The 27079-nt window shown below is 49.7% G+C and overlaps 2 protein-coding genes and 2 long non-coding RNA genes across 9 annotated transcripts; 1 reads left to right on the forward strand and 3 right to left on the reverse strand.

The window, feature by feature from the left end:
- Nucleotides 1-5648: 5648 nt before the first annotated feature.
- On the reverse strand, nucleotides 5649-12189 carry LOC112533573. The gene is made up of 2 exons (XR_005840209.2): nucleotides 12116-12189; nucleotides 5649-12017 (listed from the first exon to the last, which is right to left on the reverse strand). It is a non-coding gene; the product is annotated as an uncharacterized LOC112533573 (long non-coding RNA).
- Nucleotides 12190-12427: 238 nt separating this feature from the next.
- Nucleotides 12428-20537, forward strand: LOC112533582. The gene is made up of 3 exons (XR_006931639.1): nucleotides 12428-12527; nucleotides 18666-19749; nucleotides 19846-20537. It is a non-coding gene; the product is annotated as an uncharacterized LOC112533582 (long non-coding RNA).
- Nucleotides 15664-25909, reverse strand: LOC107049095 (zinc finger protein 239-like). Of its 5 annotated transcripts, none has more exons than XM_025155838.3 (6): nucleotides 23187-23254; nucleotides 21164-21250; nucleotides 20219-20291; nucleotides 19904-20030; nucleotides 19345-19443; nucleotides 15664-19233 (listed from the first exon to the last, which is right to left on the reverse strand). In XM_025155838.3, exons 3-6 carry the CDS (start codon nucleotides 20240-20242, stop codon nucleotides 18041-18043), a joined length of 1443 nt encoding a protein of 480 aa, XP_025011606.2. In that variant the 5' UTR covers nucleotides 20243-20291; nucleotides 21164-21250; nucleotides 23187-23254; the 3' UTR covers nucleotides 15664-18040. The 5 variants fall into 5 exon arrangements, with proteins under 5 accessions (XP_025011606.2, XP_025011608.2, XP_025011605.2 ...); XM_025155840.3 differs by having other exon boundaries at nucleotides 21467-23254; XM_025155837.3 differs by lacking the exon at nucleotides 21164-21250.
- Nucleotides 23810-27059, reverse strand: ZNF226L (zinc finger protein 226-like). 2 transcript variants are annotated; one of them, XM_040648842.2, is made up of 3 exons: nucleotides 26933-27059; nucleotides 26154-26252; nucleotides 23810-26039 (listed from the first exon to the last, which is right to left on the reverse strand). In XM_040648842.2, the coding sequence occupies exons 1-3, from the start codon at nucleotides 26964-26966 to the stop codon at nucleotides 25384-25386; spliced, it is 789 nt and encodes a 262-aa protein (XP_040504776.1). In that variant the 5' UTR covers nucleotides 26967-27059; the 3' UTR covers nucleotides 23810-25383. The 2 variants fall into 2 exon arrangements, with proteins under 2 accessions (XP_040504776.1, XP_040504775.1); XM_040648841.2 differs by having other exon boundaries at nucleotides 23810-26042.
- Nucleotides 27060-27079: the final 20 nt, after the last annotated feature.

Here is a 27079-nt window from a genome sequence, read left to right on the forward strand (position 1 = left end):
TTATGCACCTGCAGCTCTTACACTTGTTGTTCTTCCCTGTTATCTAACAGCAAAAGAATCAAACAAAACAGGTTATGCACAATGCAGTTGCTCACCACCAGTCTACCGGTGCCTAACCAGTAATCGAGCAATGGTAATGCCCCCAGTCACTTCATCCCAGTTTCATTGCTCAGCATGATGCCATGGGGTAGGGAATCGGAGAATCATACAATCGTAGAATCACTAAGGTTGGAAAAGGCATGTCCCTTTGGCCAGTTTAAGTTTCTGTCCCCTCCCAGCTTCTTGTGCATCCTCAGAACTACACAAAACTTCTTTACTTGAGGGTAAAGGCTTCCAACTGAGTTGGTTAATGTTCCATGCCTGTTTTTGTTCAAGACACCTTTGCACAACGCCTTCAATAATACGCTTTAACTTTTTAACTTTAGGCTATCCCTCAAGAGGTGAGACAGTTGGTCTAGGTGACCTTTGAAGGTCACTTTCAGCTATTCGATTGCATTGCACTCCTTTCTATTTCGTTCTGTTCTCTTCTTCCTGGTGCAACCGGGGGGACAGGAACATCTTCAGGACAAACAACCACATCCCAGAGCACTCCGGTGCCTTTCTAAGCAACTGAGCAATTGCTCTGGCACACAAGCCACATCAAGCCACAGAAAACAATAGTCTGCCCAGGGTACCCAAGCAGTAACCATGGGCACCCAGGCACCTTTCGGGAACACTGAAACAACTCACTGGGTGCTGTGGTTTAACTTGGCAGGCAGCAAAACCCCACACAGCCTTTTGTTCACTCTCCTCTCTCCTGGTGGGAATAGGGGGAGAGATTTGGAAAAAATGGTGTAGAACTCATAGGGTGAGATAAAAACTATTTACTAAGATAGGAAAAAAAGAATGGAAGCAAAAATGTGATGATAACAATATCTATCTATCCATCCACAGTGCAATTACTTACCATCACAGTGGCTGGCTTGCAGTGTTGCACCTGTGTCGGGGCAATCCCTGATATGAGGACAGACCAGGAGAATAACTCTTAGAGAATATCCCTGCAGAGGAGGACTTAGGGGTCCTGGTAGATGAGAAACTGATCATGAGCCAGTAGTGTGTGCTTGCAGCCTGGGATGCCAACGGTATTCTGAGTTCAATCAGAAGAGGGGTAGTAGAGGAGTGTCATCAGTTTACAGGCCTTTGGTTCATCCCCTAACCATCCCGTGAGATGTCCTGTGAGGCCTTCTGGCAGGGGCAAATATTTTCACAGACCCTTCCCTTGTACAGACCTGTGGGAGATGGAGAGGTCAGCTCGGCCTCGTTGAAGGTCGACTCGCTGGTAATGAGGCTCAGGAAAGGAGACAAGGCCTGAATAAACAGGGGTGTTTTGTACCTAGGCATAAGATAAACTCTTTGCTGTTTACGAAGACTTGTTACGGAATTTGCTTGCTTTCTAGCCAATGATTGTTAGTAGAAATGTACTGAATACGTGTGTTAGAATATAAAAGGTTTGCTTGGAACAGTAGAGATAGAGAGACATACATCATGATCACGATCGTCACAGCAATAAAGAAATCTTCCTGGCTCGAGAACCCTGTGCCGTGTTGCTAAATTGCAACACAGACACACCTCCACCAACAAGTACTGCTGCTTTGGCTGCCCTTAGCACTTCAGTTCAAGGTGTGGGGGTCCTGAAGCACAGCATCAAGACTGTCACCTGGCCTGCCCCCATACCTGAATTTCTGTTGTTCTCAAGGACAGAGTCTTTTAAGGGTCCCTAGAGGGGTCTCAACGTCTTAGGGGAGGAAAAAGCAAAGGAACCCTATGTCTCCTTGGATCAGGAACTTACCTGAGCATCCTGGAGCACTCTGAGCCCCTGTTGCACTGACAGTCATGGTGTTTGTGAGGAAGCTGTATGCTATGATGAGATCTCCCCTCAGCCTCCTCCTCCCCAGGATGAACAAACCAAGAGACTTCAGCCATTCCTCATGCTCCTCTTCTGAACACTTCCCTGTTTTCATAGCTCTCCTAGAGATGCTCTCAAATAGTTTGATGTCCTTCTTATACTGTAACTCTCAAACTGCACCTGACGCTTGAGGTGAGGCTGCAGCAGTGCAGAACAGAGCAGGACAACCTCCTCCTTTGCCTGGATGGCAGTGCAGGACCTGATGCACCCCAGGGTACTGCCGGCCCTTTGGCTGCCAGGGCACACTGCTGACTCATGGTCAACTTGCCAATTACCAGAACCCTCAGATCCCTTCCTTTAGTGTCATTTGCATTTGTTATGCTTGTGGAAAAGGATTTCCATTCATTTCAGTTCTTTCTGAGGAGTGAATCTGCTTTGTTTAAATTTTCAGTGCATAAACGTGTGTGTGAATGTGGGCCACAGCAGTCTCTCTCAGCATCTGTTGAATAAAATGGCATTTCCACATTGCACTGCCGGAAGTTTGCTTGAAGACTGTAGAGAGGCCTTCCAGAGAGATCTAGAGAAATTAAAGGCTGGGCTATCACCAATTACATGAAATGTAACACGAGCAACTGTCAGATTGTGCACGTGGGATGGAACAACTATGGCCATGTATACTCACTGGGGGAGGAGGGGCTGGAGGGCAACTCAGCATTGAGGAACCCACTGCCCCAAGCAGCTGCTGCCATGGTGGCACAAGCTCTGCTGCTAACAAGGGTCCTGTGCAGCTTCTGAGGTTCTGTTCTGCAGGGAATTGCAGCTGGCAACGTAGCGGTCATAGGACATCACAGTGAGAAGGGAAATTTCTGCTGAGATGAATAAGAGAAAAAAAAAAAAGACCTGTGTAGCACATCCAGCACAGGAGATGTCCCTGGTGTCCCAGAGGGCGTTGGCCATGGCTTTGGGGGAAGTGGTGAAGATACAGCTCAGGTCAAGGAGGGCGAGGTTGAGGAGGAAGAAGTCCATGGGGGTGTGCAGGCGGTGGTCGCAGGCTACGGCTGTGCTGATGAGGCCGTTGCCCAGGAGGGCAGCCAGGTAGATGCCCAGGAAGAGCCAGAAGTGCAGGAGCTGCAGCTGCCGTGTGTCTGCCAACGCCAGGAGGAGGAACTCACTGATGGAGCTGCTGTTGGGCATCTGCTGCCTCTGGGCATGGGGACCTGTCCAAGCAGTACAACACTTCGTGACAAATCTTTCTGTATGGAAAATGTTCATTCAGCTACATGATATGAGCTACATTTCCTGATGTTGAGCCTTCCATGAGGGCCTCTGCTCTCCTTCTCCCGAGGAAGCAATCTCTTCCATGAGAGTAGATGGGAATATGTTGGTGGTGTGGAGACAGGTTTATTTTCAGAATTTGTCTGATTAAATAACTCTGAATGCAGAAGTACTTGTCATCATCTGCACTTCAATACCAAAAATATGGAACCCAAATATGTTTTTTTCTGCACCCCTACCTCCCCCTCAACATGCCCCAGGAGTGTTTGATGAAGTCAGAAATCCTAAGCACCTCAGCTGCACTCAGTGTGAATGGCTGTGAGACATGAGAAGCAAAGGGATTCCCCTCAGTTTAGTGCAAGGTCAGAGGAGCTGGTTGGATTTGTTTCCAGTTGTCTTCAGCTTGCAAATTTTATGGATGGAGGATGACTGCACTCCGATGTCACCCTGAAAAGAAGCCAGACCCTGTTGAGAGCAGAGGAATCCACTGCCCATCACTGTGCATCCACCCTAGCTCCAGGTACCTGAGCAAGGTCTCAGCACACAGTTTTAGCAAAGGATACCTTATAAGAAGCTGGATCACTTTTTGGCTCAAACCTCTTCCAGTGGCACCCATCCGAGACATAAGCTGCTTAACAAGCTTCTGAGGTCAGTGGTTACCATGAGCACAGCAGAAAGAGCAACAAATGTGCCTGGGCAATCAGGAGAAACCTTTTTGGCTGTTGCTTCTTGTGGGCATTCAAGCTGACTTACAGAGGTCGTCTCAGGGGAGAGGACCACCGTGCAGTCGATGCGCACACCTAGAAGCCCATCTGAGACCATCACGTCATCAACTGCTGATTACCCAGCGGGAAGAGCATGTACTATGGACATGCTGTTGCCCCAGTGAACAAAATGTAAGTACCCCTGGCAACTACTGTCACCCCTGACAAAACAAACAGAAACACCCCTGACAATCAACTGCTGCCCCGGCAAACAAAAGGATGCTACGGAGAGGATAAAAACCCAAAGAACTCCGAGGAAGAAGGGGTAACCCCTCGACTGAGCTGCAGCCGTGCATGTCAACAAGACGTTGCTGACCAACTTGCTGCCTCCCTACACACCAACAAGACGTTGCTGGATCCCTGGTGGTGATTGTCCCCACTTTGTAAATTGTTTGCTAGGAATCCTCCCTTTACTATTGCTAACTTCCCCATCTTCCCCGCATTCCTTAGTAGCTTAGAATTTGTAATAAATCAATGGACAGCTTTTGGTCTTGTTGGCTGCCTTAATCTTCCTCCAGGTATATATATACGTCAGACCATCTCCTCCAGTAATTGGATTGAGTCACATTCCAAAAGGACTTTGAACAACTCTTGGACTCAGCAAACAAAAACCTCAGAAGTTTTACAAGGAGAAGGAATCCTTTCCTTCCAATTATCTATGGCACTAGAGGGCTAGCAATCTCTACTGCATCCATGCAGGCTCCAACCTGGCTGGATGAGGATCAACCTGCAGCAGAGTGGCATTATTAAGGGTATGAAGAACGATGCCGCACAAGCCAGAGGCGATAAATATGAACACGGCCATGAGTTTACTGAGCTGCAGTGTGAGAAGTGCAGCCACTCAGATGAGGGGAGTGCCCATGGCCCTTGATTCGGTACCAGTATGGCAACATTTGTAATAGCATGAGCCAGCGTGGGGCTGTTGTGCCTGAGGTCACTCAGAGGCATTCTGTGATCAGCCCACAGCTCTGTGTTACAAAGAACATCCACTGAGGTCAGAGGCAGCAGTCCAGGCAGAGAGATACCGTGGTGGGAAGCAGGCATGGTGCCTACATCCTGCAGGGAAACAGGTGCAGGCATGGGACAGTGTAGGACAGCACGTGATGGAGACGGCTGAAGGGGCTGGAAAAGTTGAAAGGCCCTGACAGAGCCAAGGTCTTTGTCCAACAGGCTGTGGATGGTGTCTGTGGTACAGAGAACTGTGAGGGGACACACTGTCCTCATGGGACTGGGGTCTCATGGCCTCCTTGTGCCCCATGCAAAGGCTCCCACTGCCCCAGGAATAGTCTTGATCCTGCATCAGGGACAGGATATCCCTTGCAATGGTCTGGGCATCACGGCTTGGCCTTTCTGCTTCATGAGGCAAAGGATGCTGTTCTCAACGTCAGAGGCATCAGCATAGTGCCTTTGTCTCCCTGTACTCATGGCTTCCAATTATCTGCTCTAACAAGTCCCTGGGGGTTCTGTGTTGGTAATGGCTCTCAGTGGGGCCCATTAATACTCCAAGAAATTTCCTTCTGACTTTATCTTCCTGAACACTTTGTGCAACCTTCTCTCAGCACTGGAGGATGATGGGCTCAGCACCAAATACCCCATGGGGCCCAATACAACCCAGAGGGCCCTCAAGTGCTCTGTGCCTTCCTGACATCTTCCTCAAGTCTTCAGAACCTGTACGGCTAACTGGAGAGCTATCAGGAGTGCACTCAAAGAGGAAGAGCCCAAAGTACATTTAATGAGTCTATTTATTTCTTCATCTTTTTTTCTCCAGTACTAAGAGAAAATTAAGGCAGCACTTTGCAGACAGTATTCATCCCAGGTGTCTCCTAATGAGGTTTGCTCTTTCACAGTGTGGACAAACTTTCTCCTCAGCCTCCCCAAGCCCATCCCTACTCACATTGGCCCCGTGGGATTTTCATCCCTTTTCCTCACATCAGCCTTCTCCTTTGAAGTCATCAGTTCGGTGTTGCTTTTCCTTTGCATCAACTCCCACTTGCTTTCCTCAGACAACCAGCTGCACATGGGCACAGAGGGATTTCTCCTTGTTGCCAACAAACAGGAATACACGTGATGCAATGGAATGAATAGTAAAACACTGTCCTCAGCCGGATGCCATGTTCAAGCTGCCTGCCTTCCATGGGGAATTTTTGCACAAGAAGTATTTTTGACAGAGAAAGGAAGGGGTACATATAAATACAGTTAAGAAGTTGTCTAAAGAGTTCATTAGACTTTTGAGATGGCACAAGTTTCTGACTTCTTGAAGCTCCTAGATTAAACACATAGCTGGAGGGATCAGAAAGAACAAAGGGCAAAGGGAGGGGGAAATCTGAAGAGCAGTGGGAAGGCCACACGTCCAGATTGCCTGCAGGAAACACACCCTTAGCCATGGCCATTTATTTGGGAGAGCTGACAACACCTACAGTGTGAGGGAGATCAAATACAGAGGTGTGGCCGAGCACTTTAGAATCTGAAAGGTGTGTTGGCACATTTTCTTTGATTTGGATCTTTCTCTTCAATTCTTGATCCCAGCGGTACTGACATTAAATAACAACTTTTATCCCTACAGCTTCAAAACAAAGATCTATTTTGACTTCTATACTGTCTGGTTGCCCCCTGCCCCTTTCCCCCCCAGATTCTCCCTGCCTAGATTATCCATGATATCCCACAGTCTTTGCGCTGAATGTTTCTCACTGGGATATGATAAGTTTCTTATTTGTTTAAATAATTTTTTGATGATCACATGCACCACAGGATTTGCCCAGAGGATTTGTGGATGCCCCATGTTCAAGATAAGGTTGCATGGTGCCCTGAGAATAACAAGAATGTTGGAGCTTGATGGGCATTAAGGTTCCTTCCAATCCAAGGTGTGGTATGATTCTATCACCCTCATGATTCCTTTCCAACTCGAGCTCCTGTATGTTCTGTTTGCTTGACCCTGATCACTTCCTCTTTCACCACAGGTACATCTGCCTTGTGCTAAAATTTTCCACCAGCCTCTGGCCCTCAGAATTCCATGTAGACCAGACTGGCTAAAAAGGAGTGAGGTCAGGAAGGAACTGAGTATCACAACACTTTCCATGTTTTTTTCCCACCAGGTACCCTGCTCCATTCAGCTGTGGACCCACAGTCTCCCTATCTTTCCTTCTGTCACCTGTATTTTTCTAGAAGCTTTTACTGTCTTTGACACGTCTGGGAACAGTGAATAGCTTTTGAGCTCTAGCTTTCCTGAATTTGTCCAGGCAAGTATATGCTGATAAGGTCTCTGTGTTGTTGCCAGGTTTCCTCCTCTTCTTTCCGGTTTCTTTGGGCTTCTGTTTTATGTTTGGATTTGTCCATGTAGAACTTTTCCCATTCATGCAGGACTTGTGGCATTTTTGCCTGATTTCCTCCTCTTTGGGGTGAATCTCTTTTGCTTGCACGAGGTGACCCATGGATATTAAACAACTTCTTGAATCCCTATTGTCCCCAGAGCCTTACAATGTGGGACCATACCCCACAGACTCTTGAAGAAGCCATGTTCTGCTCTCTTGAAGCCCAGGGCTGTGAGCTTGTCTTCTGCCCTCCCTTTAGAAGCCTCAGCTCCACCACCTCGCAGTCTCTACAGCCCATGGTCCTTTTATGTTCACATCCCCAACAAGTCCCTCCTTGCTGATGTGTATGAGATCCAGCAGGTCACGTCTCCTCTCTTACCTTACTGAGTCCACCCTTACTGAGGGTGCACTCAATACCCTCATCCCGGTCATCAATAAAGATATTAAAGAGGACAGGCCCCAGCACCAACCCCTGGGAACACCACTCGTGACCGGTTGCCAGCTGGATTTAACTCCGTTCACTACCACTCTCTGGGCTCGGAGATGTATATCTCCATGTATATCATGAAGGCAGGGTTAATCTTTAAGGTAAGAACTTTGTGGTGTCTGTGCCTTAATTTTATCCTAATGGAAATGGACAGTGATTTTGAGTACGTCATTGACACTCTTAATTATTATACTGGGCCAAAATCAGAGCTTCCAGACACATCATAAACTCCCCGCACCCACTCCTCTGACTACAGACAGCACCAGAATCCCTCTGCTGACCGCATCAGGGTTTGTCTGATGTGCTATTTGGTACCTGCAAACAGGGAGATGCTCCTGAACACTGTCCTGCTACCAGGAGGGGTCTGCAGGGCACAGCTGAGTGTGCAGGGGCTGGGCTGGGTTCTGTGAGTGATGATAAGAAGGAGATGTGGGCAGCAGGTGCTGCAAGGGACAGATCCAGGTTGCAGATCCAGGGACAGAGGCAGAGGGAACTTGGGAGAGAAAGGCTCTGCAGGGTGGGTTTGGGATGCTATCTGTCCCTGCACTGCAGATGCCTTCCTGTGAGCAAGCCCCTTGTTCTGGCCTCCCACTCAGCACTGCCTCTGCCTCCAAGGCCATGGCTCCAGGCCGTGAGCTGCTCCTCTGCAACCACAGCTCCGCACAGCAAAGGTGCATCTCTCCTGACGTGGGCCCCTTTTGCTCTGCAGATAAAAGAGGCTGAGGGTCACAGCCTGTGACTGTGCAGTCTGGAAGGTGTGTGAGCTGTTGGGTGAGGACAAGGCTTTCTGGAGCGCACAGCTGTCTCTTGCTTCTTCGCTTTCCTCAGGAATCGCTGCATCTTTAGTTCTTCCCTATTTCTATGCACTGCTCCTGTTCTCTCTCCAGCAGTCTCTGGCAACAGCAGTGCTAATGGGAGATGTTAACCTCCCTCAACTCCCACCACGTCGTTCAGAAGCCTCACCACGTTCCTTTCCTCATTCTCCCCGGAACTGGGCTGAGACTGAGGGAGACAGGAGTTGGACAGTCTGGGCTTCTTGTCAGAGCAACTTGTGTGTGCAGCCATACTCCAACTGAGCGAGGGGCAAGCACTGAGCAGTTAGTAACAAGCCTGGTGGACAGCCTGAACTGATTGTTTCCTAAACGACAGTGAGGAAAATTTTCTCTCTCATTACTGGATTGTATTTCAAGGGAAGAAAAAGGGAAATCTTTTTATCTCTTCATCAATTCCCAAAATACTGGAGGCAATCTAAATTTGGGAAAGACACTTAAGTAGACACCGAGATGACTTCTTGTGTCCTGGAGCGCAAGGTGAGAAGCTTACTTTCATCAGAGGAAGCATGCATACTAAGGCTGTAGATTACTTTTCTCGTAGATAGAATCATAGGATCACAGAATCCTTAGAATTGGAAGGGACTCCCAAAGGTCGTCTAGTCCAACTCATGCAGGAACTGGAAAAAATCGTGAGTATTTCACAGTCATTTGAAGACAGGGTCTATTCTATCAAAATTAAGCGACACAACCACAGAAATCATTCCCTTTCAGATACAGAAGAGACTGGTGGAAACTTCCATGTGCCCAAAGGTATAGAGCGGGACTGACTCCTCTGCAGGCTTTTCTAACATATCTTCTTGTCATCCTCCTTGGACAGGTCCCTGTGTCAAGAGCAGCAGATGTCAAACAGCAGCTCCATCAGTGAGTTCCTCCTCCTGGCATTCACAGACACACGGCAGCTGCAGCTCCTGCACTTCTGGCTCTTCCTGGGCATCTACCTGGCTGCCCTCCTGGGCAACGGCCTCATCAGCACAGCCATAGCCTGCGACCACCGCCTGCACACCCCCATGGACTTCTTCCTCCTCAACCTTGTCCTCCTCGACCTGGGCTGCACTTCCACCACCCTCCCCAAAGCCATGGCCAATGCCCTCTGGGACACCAGGGACATCTCCTATGCTGGATATGCTGCACGGTGCTTTCTGTTTGTCTTTCTGATGTCAGCAGAACATTCCCTTCTCACTGTGATGTCCTATGACCACTAGGTTGCCATCTGCAAGCCCCTGCACTATGAGACCCTGCTGGGCAGCACAGCTTGTGCCAGCTTGTCCCAAAGCTACATACTGTCATGTTTCTACACTTTCTAGAGCTGTAACAAACTTTCACAGCCTTAGATATAACATATGCAAGACAACATAATCACAATTTTTCAAATATAGTTCAGCTACTGAGTGTATTTACTTCTGAATAGGAGGCATTATATTGATATGGCTGTGTGTTTATATTGTATGGCTGCAAGTGTGGAGGCTTGCAGATGGCCACAGCATTCATGACATGATAGTGAGAAGGGAGTACTCTGCTGTAAGCAAGAAAATGAAAAACAGCTAGGCAACACACCCTGCATCAGAAGCATCAAAGATGTTCCTGGTGCCTCAGAAAGCATTGGCCATGGCTTTGGGGGAAGTGGAGGAGATGCAGCCCAGGCCAAGGAGAAGTCGATGGGGGGGGTGCAGGCAGTGTCCACAGGCTACGGCTGTGATAAGGAGGCTGTAGCCCAGGAGGGCAGCCAGGTAGATGCCCAGGAAGAGCTGGAAGTGCAGGAGCTGCAGCTCTTGTGATTCTGCAAGTGTCAGGAGGGAGGACTTGGTGATGGAGCTACTGTTGGACCCATTTTCTCTGGACACCATGACCTACTCATGAAAGACAGGCTGAGGGAGCTGGGCTTATTCAGCCTGGAGAAGAGAAGGCTGCGCGGTGACCTCATTGCAGCCTTTCAGTACCTGAATGGAGCCTATAAACAGGAAGGGAGTAAACTCTTTGAAAGGGTAGATAACAGCAGGACAAGGGGGAACAGTTTTAAGTTGAAAGAGGGAAGATTTAGATTGGATGTTAGGGGAAGTTCTTTACAAGGAGAGTGGTGAGGTGCTGGAACGGGCTGCCCAGAGAGGTTGTGGATGTCCCATCCCTAGAGGTGTTCAAGGCCAGGTTGGATGGGGCCCTGGGCAACCTGGTCTAGTAAATGGGGAGGTTGGTGGCCCTGCCCAGCAGGGGGGTTGGAGATTCATGATCCTTGAGGTCCCTTCCAACCTAGGCCATTCTGTGATTCTGTGAAAGGAAAAACAGTAAAATGTGAGCATGTACTTCTCTGAAAAAAAAACCTACTCCTTTTCATGGAGATCTTTGCAAGTCCCTTGCCTGAGCTCTCGTTCATGCAAACTGAGGGTGCAGTAAGGATCAGCACATTCTGGTGTGGACTCTGAAGGAGTCCTACTGCACTGTGTCAACAAGTAACCAGAATTTCAGTGTGAACTCAGATTCAATTCACTCACAATAAAATGCTCCTCAGCATGGTTACTCCGAATTCACCTGAATGATGAGCACTGCTCAGTGGATATGATTTTATGTATTTCTACTTGCTCCACCACAACTGAGAACTGTTTTTAAAGCACAGACCTGCAAATCTGCACAGATCAAGCAAGATCTGTAGTGCCCATCAAACCAAATAAATACATAAATAAATAAATAACACAGGTGTTGAGAGACAAAGGGAGTGGAATACAGCACAGAGGATAACTGGTGTACCCATCAGTCTTGGTCTCAACTGCCCTGTGCTTGCACCTCTGAGGATATGTGAACTCAGATGTTCCCCTACTTGACTCTGGATGCTAATCAGAACACAGGAATCCAGGTTCAAGGTGCAGAACTCTCAATTTTCACATACCTGTAGAAGATCTCAGCACTCCCTTTCTTTCCAGCTATACAGAAGTGGCTATGCAGCTGCCCACATACAGCTATCCAGCAGCATTTCCATCTTATTACCATTTAAACATCTTTATGTTTAAATGCCAGATAGCAGAGCTGTAACCTTGCGCAGGACAGCCTACAGTATGCTACAGCACACGAGGGAGAGCCTCAAACGCCCTAAAAATGTGCTGTCCTGACATGAATCAGCGGATCCTCTGCCCCAAACACAGCATTTAACAGAGCCCAAAGAGTGAGGACATGGATGCTTTTCCTCCACTAATGTGTCTGCATGACAGAATCTGCAACATTGGTGTCTGAACCGCAGCTGAACGCTGACCCAGAACTGAGGAATTCAAAGGCACACCGTAACATTCCAAAGCTCTTCAGGTTGCAGATCTATGTTGGAGATGCACAGCAGATCACAGGATCACGGCCCGGGCCCAGCTCTGAGGGACGCGGCTCGGGGCTGTGCTGGGCCCGTGGGAGGTGCCCGAGCCGTGGGGTCTCACCGCATAAAGCAGCACGCGGCTCTCCTTGTCCTCCTTGGGGTACAGCATGTTGTTACTAAAGAGACGCGGAATCAGCGCCGAGCCGGGGCAAGGCTCCGGAGAGGTCCCGGTCCCGGCCCCGGCCCCGGCCCCGCCGTGTCCCGCCTCCCTCACCACTCCTGGCAGAAGCGGATGCCCACGAAACCCGGCTCAGAGGGACCCTCCGACTCCATGGCGGCTCCGCGCATGCGCACTGCGACCGACCACGGCGGCTCCGCGGGGACAAAAACAATCGGAGCGCGGACGGAAGGTCTTGCGCATGCGCACCACTGCTGACCACGGCGGCTCCGCGGGGACAAAAGGCATACCAGAGCGGCCGGAAGGTCTCACGCATGCGCACAATGACCGACCACGGCGGCTCCGCGGGGACAAAAGGCATCAGAACGCAGCCGGAAGTTTCTGCGCATGCGCATCGCAACTGACTACGGCGGCTCCGCGGGGTCAAGCATCGGAACGCGGCCGTAAGATCCCGCGCGTGCCGGAAGGTATCTTCCCCATCCCACGCGCCTACAGCTGTGCTCTTCAGGTATTGTAATCGTGGGATCATTAAGGTTGGACTAGGACAAGGGGGAATGGTTTTAAACTGGGACAGGAGAGGTTTAGGTTGGATATTAGTAAGAAGTTTTTCACACAGAGGGTGGTGACGCACTGGAACAGGTTGCCCAAGGAGGCTGTGGATGCCCCATGCTTGGAGGCATTCAAGGCCAGGCTGGATGTGGCTCTGGGCCGCCTGGTCTGGTGGTTGGCGACCCTGTGCATAGCAGGGGGTTGGAACTCGATGGTCATTGTGGTCCTTTTCAACCCAGGCCATCCTAGGATTCTAGGATTCTATGATCTAGTCCAACCACCACCATGCTCACTAAGCTGTGCTGCTAAGTGTCACATCTGCACATCCCTTGAACGCCTCCAGGAATGGTAACCCCGCCACTTTCCTGGGCAGCCTGCTCCAGTGCCTCACCGCTCCTTCTGAGAATTCTTCTTCCTAATATCCAACACGAACCTCTCCTGGCACAACTTAAAGCCATGACTTCCAACTCTGTCACTGTTACCCGGGGAAATAGGCAGCTCCCACCTTGGTACCACCTCCTTTCAGGCGGTTGTGAAGCAATGTGTCTCCCTGAGCCTCCTCCAGATTAAACAACCCCAGTTCCCTCAGCCACTCCCTGTAAAATTTGTGTTCCAGACTCTTTACAGCTTTGTTGCCGTTCTCTGGACAGGCTCCAGGGCCTCAATGTCTTTCTTGTAGTGAGGGGCCCAAAACCAAACACAGTACTCAAGGTGTGGCAATACCAGCGCTGGGTACAGGGGGCCCATCATCTCCCTGGTCCTGCTGACTACGCTATTTCAGATACAAGCCTGGATGCCACTGGCCTTCTTGGCCACCTGGGCACTGTGCTGGCTCATGTTCAGTCAGCTGTCAATTAATATTTCCAGATCCTTTTCCTCCCTGCAGCTTTCCTCTGCCCCAGGCCTGTTGTAATGCATGGGATTGCTGTGACCAAGTGACCCAACACTTGGTCTTGTTAAAGGTCATACAGTAAGACTCAGTCCGCTGATCTAGCCTGTCCAGATCCCTCTGGACAGCACTCAATCCCCCTTTCCAGAACATGAATATAGATAATGGGATATAGATGCCGAGGATGTCATCAGTCTTGTAATGGGAGAACATTTCCCTGCACTGAATATGTGCTGCCATGTGTGGTGCTTTCACAGCATGGCTGTGGTGCCACGTGGGCAGCAGTAGGGCTAGGCTCTTGCAGGGACAGGGCTCTGAGAGACCCACAAAGCGGTTGCTAGGAGGTGCCAGCAAGGACAGGCTCCAAAAGTTAAATTTATTTCAGTTGCCTTTGTGGTGGATGCCTAGTCATGGTTTTAGCAGAGGCAAATCTTACCTGCAGGTGATCTTTGCAAGAAAATCAAGTGCAAAAAGAAGACTTCTGGTTGCTGTACTGAAGACCAGGGCTGAATTAAAGACATACTGTGCTGATGCTGAATAGAGAGTCTGGTTTAATGACAGCAGGTACAGATGGAGCTGAGGGACTAAATGTTTTTGTTGCTCGAGTCTTTACTGAAGAGGACTCCATGCCTCACTGCTTGGGAAGAGAGGCTCAAAAAGTGGGCCCATGTGAACCTGTAAGTTTAACAAGGCCAAGATGCTGCACTTGGGTTGGAGCAATCCTAGATATGAGTGCAAACTGGGAGACGAACTCCTTGAGGGCAGCCCTGCCCGGAAGGACTTGGGGATCCTGGTGGATGAAGAGCTGGATATGAGCCAGCAGTGTGTTCTTGCAGCAAGGAAAGCTAGTGGTATCCTGGATTCCATTAGAAGAGGGGTGGCCAGCAGGGAGAGGGAGGTGATAGTCCCCCTCTACTCTGCCCTTGTGAGGCCACATCCTGGAGTAGTGTGTTCAAGCCTGAGGTCTCCAGTACATGAAGGATATGGAGCTGTTGGACTGGGTGCAGAGGAGGGCCACAAAGATGATCAGAAGGTTGGAGCACCTCTCCTATGATGAAAGATTGAGGGAGTTGGGATTACTTAGCTTGGAGAAGAGAAGGCTCTGCAGAGACATTATTGTGATCTTCCACTCCCTGAAAGGAGCTTACAAGCCAGACAGGGACCAAATTTTTATGCAGGTAGATAGTGATAGGACAAGGGGGAATGGATTTAAACTGAGAGAGGAGAATTTTGGTTAGATGTTAGGAAGAAATTCTTCACGCAGAGGGTGGTGAGGCACTGGAACAGGTTGTCCAGAAACGCTGTGGATGCCCCATCACTAGAGGTGTTCACGGCCAGGCTTGAGGGGTTCCTGGGCAGTCTGAACTAGCGGTTGGCAACCTTGCCCACAGCAGGGGGGTGGAACTAGATGGTCTTTGAGTCCCTTCTAATCCAAGCCATTCTATTATTCTGTGATCTCCATACTCAAGGAAGGAAATGCCACTCAAAGGGCAGTGTTGTGGTGTCAGTGGGCACCCAGAAGGAGTCTGTGATCAGCCCATGGAGTCGCGATTCAAGGAACAGACAGTGAGGTTGGAAAGACATTGGTGAAGGTATGGAAATGCCAGGGTGAGAGCAAAGTGGAGAAGTGAGATGTGTGTCTACAGCCTGAAGGGAAACTGGGGCTGGTGTAGGACAGCACAGTTAAGCCTGTGGTGGTGATGGTGAGAGTGCAGAAAAGGTTGGAAGGGAGCAACAACACCAAGGTCTTGGTCCCTTTGGCTATAGCAGATGTCCTACTTCCTGAGGCCCATAAGGAGAGTGCCGTCCTAATGGCATAGGCACCTTCTTGTCTCTTTGCACATTCCAGGAAAGCAAAGAGATACTGTATCATTGTCCTACACTTGGCACCATGCACACCACATCCCACTCTCTCAGACAGGTCCCTGGGACTGGAATCCAGGGTTTGCCTTTCTGCTTCATCAAACAAACCGGGGGCTTTACTCAGTGTCATGAATAACCACAAAGGTCCTTTGCCTGCCTGTAATCATGAGCCACAGTTACCCGGTTTAACAAATCAGTAACGGCCCTCATGGAGAACTTCTAATTGTTCGAGACACTTTGTGTTTCCTTCAGACTACCTCAGTCTCCTCTCTGTATCTGAAGTTCACGGACTCCGTGCTAAGTACACCATGGGGATCCTGACAACACAGAAAGCCAAACCAACTGCTGGGTACGCAGTCTTAGACACTGTCAGTTTAGTAAGGTCATGTAGAAATACATGAAGGATCAGGAAGATTAAATACACAGCAAAACAAACACAGGGCAATGCAAGTACAGGGGAAGACAAATTTGCTATTAATACACACTCTGAAAAACTCTGGATAGCATGGCAAATCACGGACATTCTATTAGTAGTATTTTGTTATTTCAGTTGATGAAGAGGTGCTCATAATCTCAGTGTTTTTAGGCAGAGCGCCACTGTCCTACCATAGGCACCCAGCACTACTTCAGTAGGCTCCAGTTACTTGTTACCTACCACTTGTTACCTAAGAAAAGTGTGGAGAGCTTTTGGGACCCGGAGCACTGGCTCCGGGAGAGGGGCCATGATGGGATGCAGCTGGTAAGGAGATAGGGCCCTGCTCATTAAACCAGGCAAGGTTGTGCTGCCCTCACTCAGGAGCAAGGAAGTGATAAGAACATGCTGCAGTTAAGAAAATTGAGTGGTATGCAGTAAACAATCGGGCATTCATCACGGGACTGTCACGGTATCTAGCGTTGAAGGTTACTTTCTCACGTAAAGAACTAACCAATAAGAGAACCCAATTTGGCATATGTAGTAGCTCATTAACTATCGTATAAATGCCTGCGTGTGCTTCAATAAAGCTGAGACTTGTTGATCATGAAAGCATGAGACTTGTCTCCCGCTGATTTCCTACAGAAAAGAGGTGGACACCCTTCTCACTATGATCTTCTTTCAGGTAGTTGTACAGAACAATGAGATCTCCTCTCAGTTCCTTTTTCTCCATATTAAACAACCTCAGTTTCCCTGGCAATTCCTACATGTCAATTTCTGATGCAGGCCAGGCCATTTTGACCGCCTGGGCACCTGACACCCCCACGTCCTTTCCTGCCAGGCACCTTTCCAGCCACTCTTCCCAAGCCCTTACAACTTCAGCTTTTTGTCCAAGTGCAGCAACTAGCACTTAATCTTGTTGAATGTCATATGAGTGGACTTGACCAACTGATCCAACATATCCAGGTCCCCCTGCAATGCCTTCCTACCTTCAGGCAGATCAATAGGTTCACCTAAATTGGTATTGTCTGCAAACTTCCTCCACTGATGTATCTGCATGATGGAATCTGCAACATCAGTGTCTGAACTGCAGCTGAATGCTGACCCCAGAACTGATGAATTCAAAGGCACACTGTAAGATTCCAAAGCTCTGAAGGATGGAGATCTATGCTGGAGATGGACAGCAGACCACAGGGTTGCTATGGGGAAAGGATATGTACTGCGGTTATGGCATGGAGGTGCCCCAGCCCCATGGCATTTCCAGGGGTAGCTCCCTCTCCCTGCTCATGTCACTGCTGCCTGCAGACATCCCTGTCACTAGCGCTGTGCCCACAAGCCCTCCCTGGTGCTCACAGAGTCCATGACAGCTGCTGTAGACTCAGCTCTGCCTCGCAGACCCCTCCTGGCATCAGAGCACTGCCCAAGGCTATTTTGATGTGTGCAGCTGCTAAGGGCCATGTCGCACAGGCCCTGGTGACACTGGACACGCAACAACAATGCTCTCTAGGGGCAGAGGGGCAGAAAGGAAATTGCTGGGGGAGCATAAGGCTTAGGATTCTCAGTGTTTTCTTGGACATTACAGCCTCTATTTTCATTCCTTCTGAGGCAAAGAAAACAGAAAGGGGAGACTCAGGAAAGCCAGACTTGAAGCAGGTAACCCCTGCATGTATCTCTCATCTTGCAAAGCCCCACCAAAAGGACGCTGGGGTCCTGTCTAGTAGAGAGTTCCCTACTCCATGCAGCAGCTTTTGGCACCAGAAGGCTCCCGCCCAGCCTGGGGGCTCCTTACCCCCACACTTCTCCCCACACTCAGTCCCCTGGGCAGCCCCTCGGGCAGGCTGAGTGCTGAGCCTGGCAGGTGGCAGAGTCCCATCAACTCCATCCCAGCCAGACCAAGAACAACTGCACTTGCTCAGAGAAGGTGTGGCCATGTGTCCTGGGTGCAGGGAGGGGAGGAAAAGACAAAAGTGGGGACTAGAAGCTGAAAGGGCACAGAGGGAAATTCCCAGTTGTTCTAAGGGGAAAATCATCACCGGGACTGGGTATCAGTGCTGGGTCACGAGGAACTGCTCATCGACCTGATCTCAGTGCCAAGTTGTCCCTGTTCAGGGCATGGTTCTCCAGAGGATCCTTCTGATTCCAAACCCTGTCAGAGCAACACCGCTGCATGTTGAGGCATCGCTGGCCTCTGTAATCCCTGCCTGGACCTCTCCTCAGGACTGCACATTGAATGTGTTCATTGTCAAAAGGAGATTCTTCTTTATGGGCTGAGGGACATCACTGAGAATGGGGATACAAAAGAAAACTGTCAAGCGTGATCTTTCTCACACTCAGGACACTTGTAGTGCTTGTCTCCTGTGGGGATGTGCAGGTGGGAGAGCAGCGTGGAACTCCCTTGGTAGCCCTTCCCACACTCATCACATATATAGAGTTTGTCTCCTGTGTGGACGTGCTGGTGGGAGATGAGGTCAGAACTGCTCCCAAAGCTCTCCTCACACTCAGAGCATTGGTAGGGTTTCTGTCCTCTGTGGGTACGCTGGTGAATCGTGACTTGGGAACTGCTTCTGAAGGCTTTTGCACACTCAGGGCACTTGTAGCGTTTTTCTCCTGTGTGGATGCGCTGGTGGACCATGAGCTGAGACTTGCTTTTGAAGCCCTTGGCACACTCGGGGCACTTGTAAGGTCTTTCTCCTGTGTGGATACGCTGGTGGATCATGAGTTGGTAACTAGTTTTATAGTCTTTTGCACACTCAGAACACTTGTAAGGTCTTTCTCCTGTGTGGATACGCTGGTGGCATTTAAATTCAAAACTGCTCTTGTAGCCCTTTCCACAAATGGAACATTTGTAGGGTCTGTCTCCTGTATGGATGCGCTGGTGGGTCATGAGGTGAGAACTGGTTTTGTAGCCCTTCCCACACTCTGGGCACTTGTAGGGTCTCTCTCCTGTGTGAACGCGCTGGTGGATCACGAGGTGGGATCTTCTTTTGAAGCCCTTTGAACATTCAGAGCATTTGAACGGTCTCTCTCCGGTGTGGATGCGCTCATGGATCAGGAGGTTGGAACTGCTTCTGAAGCCCTTCTCACACTCAGGGCACTTGTAGGGTCTGTCTTCTGAGTGGATGCGCTCATGGTAATCGAGCTGAGAACTGCACTTGAAGCTCTTCTCACACCTGGGACACTTGAAGGGTTTGTCTCCTGTGTGGATGCGTTGATGGACAGCAAGGTAGGAATGATCCTTAAAGCTCTTCCCACACTCATTGCATGGGTTCTGCCCGTTCTTCTGGCTCAGCTCTTTTGCCTGCTTTTGACCTTTGCCACAGGCCGGGGTTTCACTCACTCTCTTTCCTGGATGGTTTCCCAGAGGCTTCTTCATGTGCTTTCCTTGCTCCAGGCCTCCTTGGAATTCCCTTCTGGTTTTCCCAAGAGAGATGCCACCCCACTGACTTCTGGATACACCACTCTCCTGCAGATTCTCCTTTGAATTTGTGATCCCATCACCTGCTGGATGACAAAGAAAATCCAGAACTAGCTTACTGTGCCCAAAATATGCACCAGCTGATCCCACAGGGGCTCCTGCCAACCCCAACCTCCTCCTTTCCTCCATCACCTCACCCGAGCAGATGTCTCCTGCCATGTCCTTCAGGCTGTGTACATCTGGGATCCAGGGATCTTCCCCTCCTTCGAGCAGGGGGATCACCACAGGTTTAGATGCTTAAATGATAGAAATAGTGGAGATGAAAGCATTTCCTTGATTCTGGCAAAGCTGCTTACGCAGCACCTCCACTGTGTCCCCCTCCCTTCTTATGAAACCACAACTAGGGCCTGAGTGACGTGGGGCCAACACAGACTGCCTTGCTTTGGAGTACAGCAGAATTTTCCATCTCTGAAAATTATGCTGGGGCTTTTCTTAAAAAACATGACACACAGCAACGCAAGGAAAGCATGCAGGGGGCTGATCCTCCCCCTCCTGACTGATGTCAGAGTGACAGCAGTGCAGCTGACTCTTCTATCAGAGTGGTGAGCATAGTAATGGCTTCTAAAACTCACGCATTTTTACAGGGCGTTAGTCAATAGGTAATTTTAACATATCTGATCTCTGTCCTTCTTGCAAAGGGCCATTCTGCACAGCCTAAGGTGTCCTGACAAGGAAGAAAGGCAGCAGTGCCCTCACCCAGCGAGGCTATGCACTCATACGTCTCCAGCATCACATCCCAGTACAGGGCTCGCCGCGCAGGGTCCAGCAGCGCCCACTCCTCCCTGCTGAAATACACGGCCACGTCCCCAAAGGTCACGGGCTCCTGTAAACAAAAAGGCTCCTTGCTGCAACCACCTGGGGCCTGGGGACACAGCTTGTTGAGGAGGGAAACCCCAGCCCCAGCAGCTTCTCTCTCCAGCACACAAATGCATGGGCAAGGGCATCTCACGCTCCCCTTGCGTTCACATGCCTTGCATCTCTGTCCCACTGACTGCTTCCCCAAGCCCCTACCTGGGATGGATGTGCTGTGGCCATTTGCTGCCCTCCTGCAGGTTGGGACGGTCACAGGTGAAAGGCAGGCAGCCTGTGGGGACAAGAGGAACAGAGGGCAACTGTGAGGGAATGCAGCAGTCCCCATCCTACCCAGCCCTCCCCAGCTGTGGCAGCAGCTCAGCACCACAGTGCCCTTTGGTCGCTGCCCCCACAGTGAGATGAGGAAGAGAACGAGAAGCAAAACAGAACTCGTGCGTTGAAATAATACCTATTGACCAAAACAAGAAAGAAAACGGCAAAAATACAATTCAATAAAACAAGCATGTATACATATATATACACAGTGCAGTTTCTCACCATCCACTGACAGACCAATGCCCAGCAAGCCTGAAGCAGCATCTTCTCCCCCCAGCACCTCCCACAGCTCTTTTTTTTTTTTTCTTTTTTTTCATCATACTATTTTCTGCCCGTTCCTTTTTGGGAGATGGAATGAGTGAGCCAGGTGGTGCTGCTTAGCCCTCTGCTGCTGTCCAACCATCACACTCAGACATCCTCTGTCTCCTGGGACGCAAATGCAAGGGGGAATGCAGAGTGCTTTTGCACAGAATGGAACTGGAGCCCACCCAGTGCCTGAACCAGTGCAGCAGCTGTGTGTGAAGGGACCTTCCATTGCAGGGAGATCCTGAACAAAAACCTTCTGAGGGAGCTGCACAATGAAGAATGCCCAGCCCTGTAGTTCAGGGGATAGCAGAAGCCTCAGAACAAGTGAGCAATCAAACCGACTGCTTACAGAACAACAGGAGGCATTAAAAGTGCCACCAGAGGAAGATCTTGTCTGTTGGATCCCCTGAGGGTATTTGGGGGCTGGTGGAGTGGGAAATGGAAAATACCGACTTGGAGGCTTTAGATAAGAGTCAAAAAGGAGGTGGGGATATGTTACAAATAACATAGTGGAATCCATACGTGCAGAGGTGTGGAGCATGGGCATTTCACGTCTTGGCACGTATACGTAAGTTCCTTCAAAAGTAATGCTTCTTAATTCCAGGGAAACTACAACAGAGACAAAGAGCACAACACCACTTTTTAATAGAGCAAATTCTCTGCTACAAAACACTATTTTTCAACACAGACACCACCATTAGCAATGCACTTTTTCCCAACAAGGAATAAATGCCTGCATTCCACACTCATAAAGAGCTGCACCAGCGGAGGTGACCCACTATCCCCACTGATGAGATGCACCACCCACCGCTTCATTGCACTCACATCCACTCTGGGTTCTCCACAAACATCCAGCAAGCGTCAATGCAGGTCGGTGGGCGCCATTTTTTCCATGGACTCTGCTGCCATCCAGTGTCCTTTGTCAGTACTAACAGTTTATTCCGGGGGTCTTTTTACTACATCCGGGTCTCTGATAGTCTTCATCACTTGTCCTTTAGATGAACTTTTCACATTGGCACATGCTCAGTAGGTAGACGCAGTAATTTATAGGAACGAAGACTGCAGCTCTTGTCTGTCCAACAGATAAGCTCCAACACCTCTAAGACACAGCGCTGCCATGACAACAAATCAAATTTTGCAGAGCACAGGATCCTGTGAGATTATTTTCTCCAAAAAACAGGCCTTCTTTCCAGAAAGACAGGTTTTTTTGCTACAAATTTATTTTACATCAAATTTCTCATTGCGAACTTGTTTGCTTATGATGCTGGGACAGTGTACTGCAAACCCAGCAGGCATACAAGGGTGCACGACCACCTACATTCCTCCTTCACCGCCAGTAGCCCCAGTGCTAGAACTCTTTGAAGCAGACTGGTGCTCTCTTTCCTCTGTCCATCACTTTCTCTCATTTTTTCCCCACTTTTCTGCATTTCCTCTCTTTTCTTTCTTCTTCTTTCTCTCCTTCCTGTCTTCTCTAGTCGTTTCTTTAGTGGCCATTTCCTGAATTTGATAAGGAAGTAATACCAGTGCCAAAGTATTCTCGATCCACATCATTCATTGTCATCAGAAAATTGCCTAATCACGCCGTGAAACAGTTAACTGTTTTTAGAAAGGTGTGTAATTTTACCTCAAGTAGTTGATTGCCTGTTGTTAGAAAGTTCAGTAAGTCGTCTCACACTATTCCTCTAAGAAAATGTCTCATAAATTGTCACTGTCTGACTCCGCTGTGCCAGCAACTCCTGCCAGGCAGGGAGTGCCCTGTTTGGGCAATGGGATAAATTCACCTTCCTCACAACCCACAGAGACAGATGGGAGAAGACAAACACCTTTCTCTTTCAAACACAATAACACCAGGCCCCATAGCAGTTTGAAAGCCACGGAACACGTTGCCAATCTCGGTTGGACTGTCCTACTGCACCCGCCACACACATAGTCTGGATTTGGCACCTTCTGACTGTCATCTGTTCAGGCCGATGAAAGATGGACTGTGTGGGCAACAGTTTCCTAGCAACAGTGCCGTCATAGCAGCTGCAAAAAATCTGCTGGTGCCGATTTTTACGAGCGTAGCATGCAGGCTCTGGTTAATTGCTGGTGCCAATGCGTAGGTAATGGTGGTGACTACGTTGAGAAGGAGTGTTTTGTTGCTGAGAATTTGCTCTACCAGACAGTGTTACTGTGCTCTTTGTATCTATTACAGTTTCAATGGAAATAAAAAGGAGGTATTACTTTCAGAGCGACCTACGTGTACGTGCACGTCGTTATCGCTGCTAGCACTTGATTTTTCCTCTTCTCTCCTCCTTTTCTTTCACTCAACAGCTGTTGTCCCCCGCCACGCGCTCCTCTTTGCTTCGCTGTCCCCACTCTCCCCCACGCCGCGGGGCGGGCGGTGAGCGCGCAGCGACAGCACAGCAGGCTCAGCACAGCGCGATCCGACACCCCCGACGCGGATCGGACGCGTAGCGCCGCGCTGACTGTGGGCACCGCACGCACCGACCGAACCCGCGCGCACCGACGGGACCCCCCCCGACTCTCGGACACCCCCACTCACCACAGCGCCGTCCGCTGCGTGCGGTGCCGCAACCGCTCCGGACGCCCCCAGCGCCACCGCCGCGCCCCGCCCCGCGCGTCCCCGCGGGAGGAGCCGAGCCCGGCCCGGCCCCGCGGCCGTGAGAGCTCAGGGGGCGTGAGGGGAGGTTGGGGGATGGCGGAGGCGGCACTTCTGCGGGTGGGGGGGAGAGGGGATGTTCAGTTGCTCCGTGCTGCCGCTGACAACGTGCAGCAACACCACCGCCAGCACTCTTTTTCCAGAAGTGCTTTCCCGGTGGATGATGCTGCTGAGTCTGGTGAACCCACAGCAACTGTATTTCAGCAGCAAAGGAAGGACGAGAGTAAAATGAGCAGCACAGGGACCAGAGACCATAAGGGTGTGTGTTCGGGGCCAGAATAGCTCTGGCAGCGTCACGAGGACGAGAAAATCTGCTCATGTTCTAGCAGCGCACATCTGCTGCTTGAAAGTAAAACGGTGCATTATGGCCTTGCATAGCACCGCATTCTTGTTTGCAGCCAGCCCAGAGACTGCATAACCAGAAACCAGGATGGGGAGAAATCACAGGAATTGGGTAAGGCACCCCACAAGTCCAAAGGGCAGCACGAGGAGCCTGCAGTCTGTGCTCTTGGGTACCAAAGCATGTTTTCTCAATGGAACAGTGCCACTCAGAAGCAGAAATCCCAAAAACACATCCAGGATTTGCTACTAAGGGAATCAGTCCAGTTATGGCACAAAGCACTGTGCCCAAGGGAGAGGAGAGAAGCAGAGAAGGAAAACATAAGATCTAAAGAGGATGTTCTGGTAAATGGCTCAATTGCAGTCACATCCATGATGTGAAATTGAATATGATTTATGTCCAGGCAAAGGGTATTTCCTGGATGCTCTGTATGACAGCCATGGATTGGCTGCCCTGCCTGCTGTGGCATAGGTTGTTTTGAAGATCTTTTTCTCTTTTTTTTTTTTTTTTTAATTTTTATTTTTTCCCAGCAACAGGGCACAGTGAAGCTGCACCTCTCAACATGGGGAAACATAAATAGATAAATAAAAATAAACCAAGACACATGCAAGTGGAAAGGGAAGGCACATCAGGCCTCGCCTTCGGCACATGATCTTTGACTTTTCCCAGCACTTGGGTGGCTTGGTGACACTCCTCTGCCTGGCTGAGGTGCTGCTCTGACAGTGGCATTCTGTGTTAGTTGTGAGGACGCAGGCTGCTGAGCAGGTTCCTTCTGTTCAAACCCCACGAGTCCGAAGCTGCAGCAGAGCAATAGCACTTCAGTGAGGCAGTATGCCCTCTGCTTTTTGATTTTTGCTCACCATAACATGCAGCCAGGAGACTCCATGTTTGATGAAGTCCAATGCCTTGCCCAGCAATCACAGCATGGATGGTATCGGGTTGAGAGCTCACTTATGCTTTTTCCCCATTATTAAGATGTAGCAAATAGCAATTTTAGCACTGTTTGCTGCACAGCAAGAACCATCTCTGCTGCCTGCATCTGCCCTTGCCTGCAGCTGTTTCTCCGTCCACAAGTCCTCTCCCTGTAATTGATCCCAGTCACTGTGTGCTCTGCTCTGCCCTGCAGACCCCTCCTGGCAGCAGGACACTGCCCAGGGACAGCAGTGTGTGCAAGTACTAAAGGCCAGGTCCTGTCCACCGACCCTGGTGGTACTGGACACAGGGTGACAGCTCTCCATAGGCTGAGCAACAGTAAAGGAACTTGCCATGGATTCTTGTAAACCTTACTGTGATGCTTCAGGAGTCTTTGCCTTTCCTTAGCAATAAAAGCCTATATATTTATTCACAGAGAGCAAAAGCAGCAAAAATTGAAAGCAAATAATGGGGAGTCAGAAGTGGATAATGGGATCATCCACCTTTAGAGATACTCACCTTCTGCCACTGAAGACTCATCCTGTTAATGAACATTCTTCACACAGACAGATCTATGCATTCTAACACTTCACACAACCTGTAACATCTCTCTTCCTTCTCTCCCAATAACACCTGCAGGTCATGCCCCCAGCCCTGCTGTGTGGTGCTGAGGATCTGCTCCTGGGTACAGCTGTCTCTCTGAAGCACTGCCCCCTTTCCAGCAGCTCCCTGCTTCCCTGGAACCTGTCTCAGCTCAGCTCAGGGGCACAGCCCAAGGATTCACTTTCTCTGCCACCCACCAGACTCTCTGCAGATGTTCCTGGGGCTTCAGGGCTCACAGCTCCCAAAAGGCAGCAGGTGGGAACTGGTTTTGTAGCCCTTCCCACACACAGGACAAAGGTAGGGTCTTTCTCCTGTGTGAACATGTTTGTGGATCACGAAGTGTGAACTGCTTTTAAAATCTTTCCCACACTCAGAGTATTTGTAGGGTCTCTCTCTGGTGTGGATGCGCTGGTGGACTATGAGGTGAGAACTGCTTCTGAAGTCCTTCTCACATTCAGGACACTTGTAGGGTCTGTCTTCTGAGTGGATGCGCTCATGGGCATGGAGGTGATAACTCTTTTTGAAGCTCTTCTCACACCTGGGACACTTGAAGGGTTTGTCTCCTGTGTGGATCTGCTGAGGGATAGCAAGGTAGGAATGATCCTTAAAGCTCTTCCCACACTCATTGCATGGGTTCTGCCTATTCTTCTGACAGACTTCCTTGGTGCTCAGCTCTTTTGCCTGCTTTTGACCTTTTCCGCAGTCCAGGGTTTCTCTCACTCTCTTTCCTGGATGGTTTCCCAGAGGCTTCTTCATGTTCTTTCCTTGCTCCAGGCCTCCTTGGAATTCCCTTCTGGTTTTCCCAAGAGAGATGCCACCCCACTGACTTCTGGATACACCGCTCTCCTGCAGATTCTCCTTTGAATTTGTGATCCCATCACCTGCTGGATGACAGAGAAAATCCAGAACTAGCTTATTGTGCCCAAAATATGCACCAGCTGATCCCACAGGGGCTCCTGCCAACCCCAACCTCCTCCTTTCCTCCATCACCTCACCCGAGCAGATGTCTCCTGCCATGTCCTTCAGGCTGTGTACATCTGGGATCCAGGGATCTTCCCCTCCTTCGAGCAGGGGGATCACCACAGGTTTAGATGCTTAAATGATAGAAATAGTGGAGATGAAAGCATTTCCTTGATTCTGGCAAAGCTGCTTATGCAGCACCTCCACTGTGTCCCCCTCCCTTCTCATGAAACCACAACTAGGGCCTGAGTGACGTGGGGCCAACACAGACTGCCTTGCTTTGGAGTATAGCAGGATTTTCCATCTCTGAATTTCTTTTCTTCCAAATTGCTGAAGCGAGGTTTACAAAAAGGGAGAAAGCAGAGGAAGGTAATGCTGAGGGGAAGATTTACATGGAACAACCAAGGAAGGAGTATTTAGAAGGTTCTTTTTCCCAGCTGCACTTCTTACTACTGTACTGGGCAATCACTAAGCTGTGCCATCAAGATAAGAGGGGTAAAGTGATTGCAGAAGAGATACAGATTGCAAACAGATCAGAAAGTGCTGAAGGAATAAGGCAGGGAGGTAGCTTGTTGTTGGAGCTGGTGAAGACACAGTAACACATAGGAAGCATGTAGAGGTCTGATCCCAGCAGTGATTCTGGGTCTTTTTTGAGAATGGTAACTACACTAATGGCTTCTGAAAATCATGCATTTTTTATGGGGCCTTAGTCAATAGGTAATTTTAATGTATTTAATCTCTGTCATGCTTGCAGAGGCCCATCCTGCACAGCCTAAGGTTCCTGGACAAGGAGGAAAGGCAGCAAAGTTCTTACCCAGCGAAGCTATGCACTCATAAGTCTCCAGCATCACATCCCAAGAAGCATTACAGGGGTTTATGTTTCTATGAGGCTATGATGTCATCGGCATCACTGAGACATGGTGGGATGGCTCTCACAACTGAAATGTAGGAATAGACAGGT

Source organism: Gallus gallus, chromosome 16, assembly GCF_016699485.2.
Source record: "Gallus gallus isolate bGalGal1 chromosome 16, bGalGal1.mat.broiler.GRCg7b, whole genome shotgun sequence".
NCBI classification, from domain to species: Eukaryota; Metazoa; Chordata; class Aves; order Galliformes; family Phasianidae; genus Gallus; species Gallus gallus.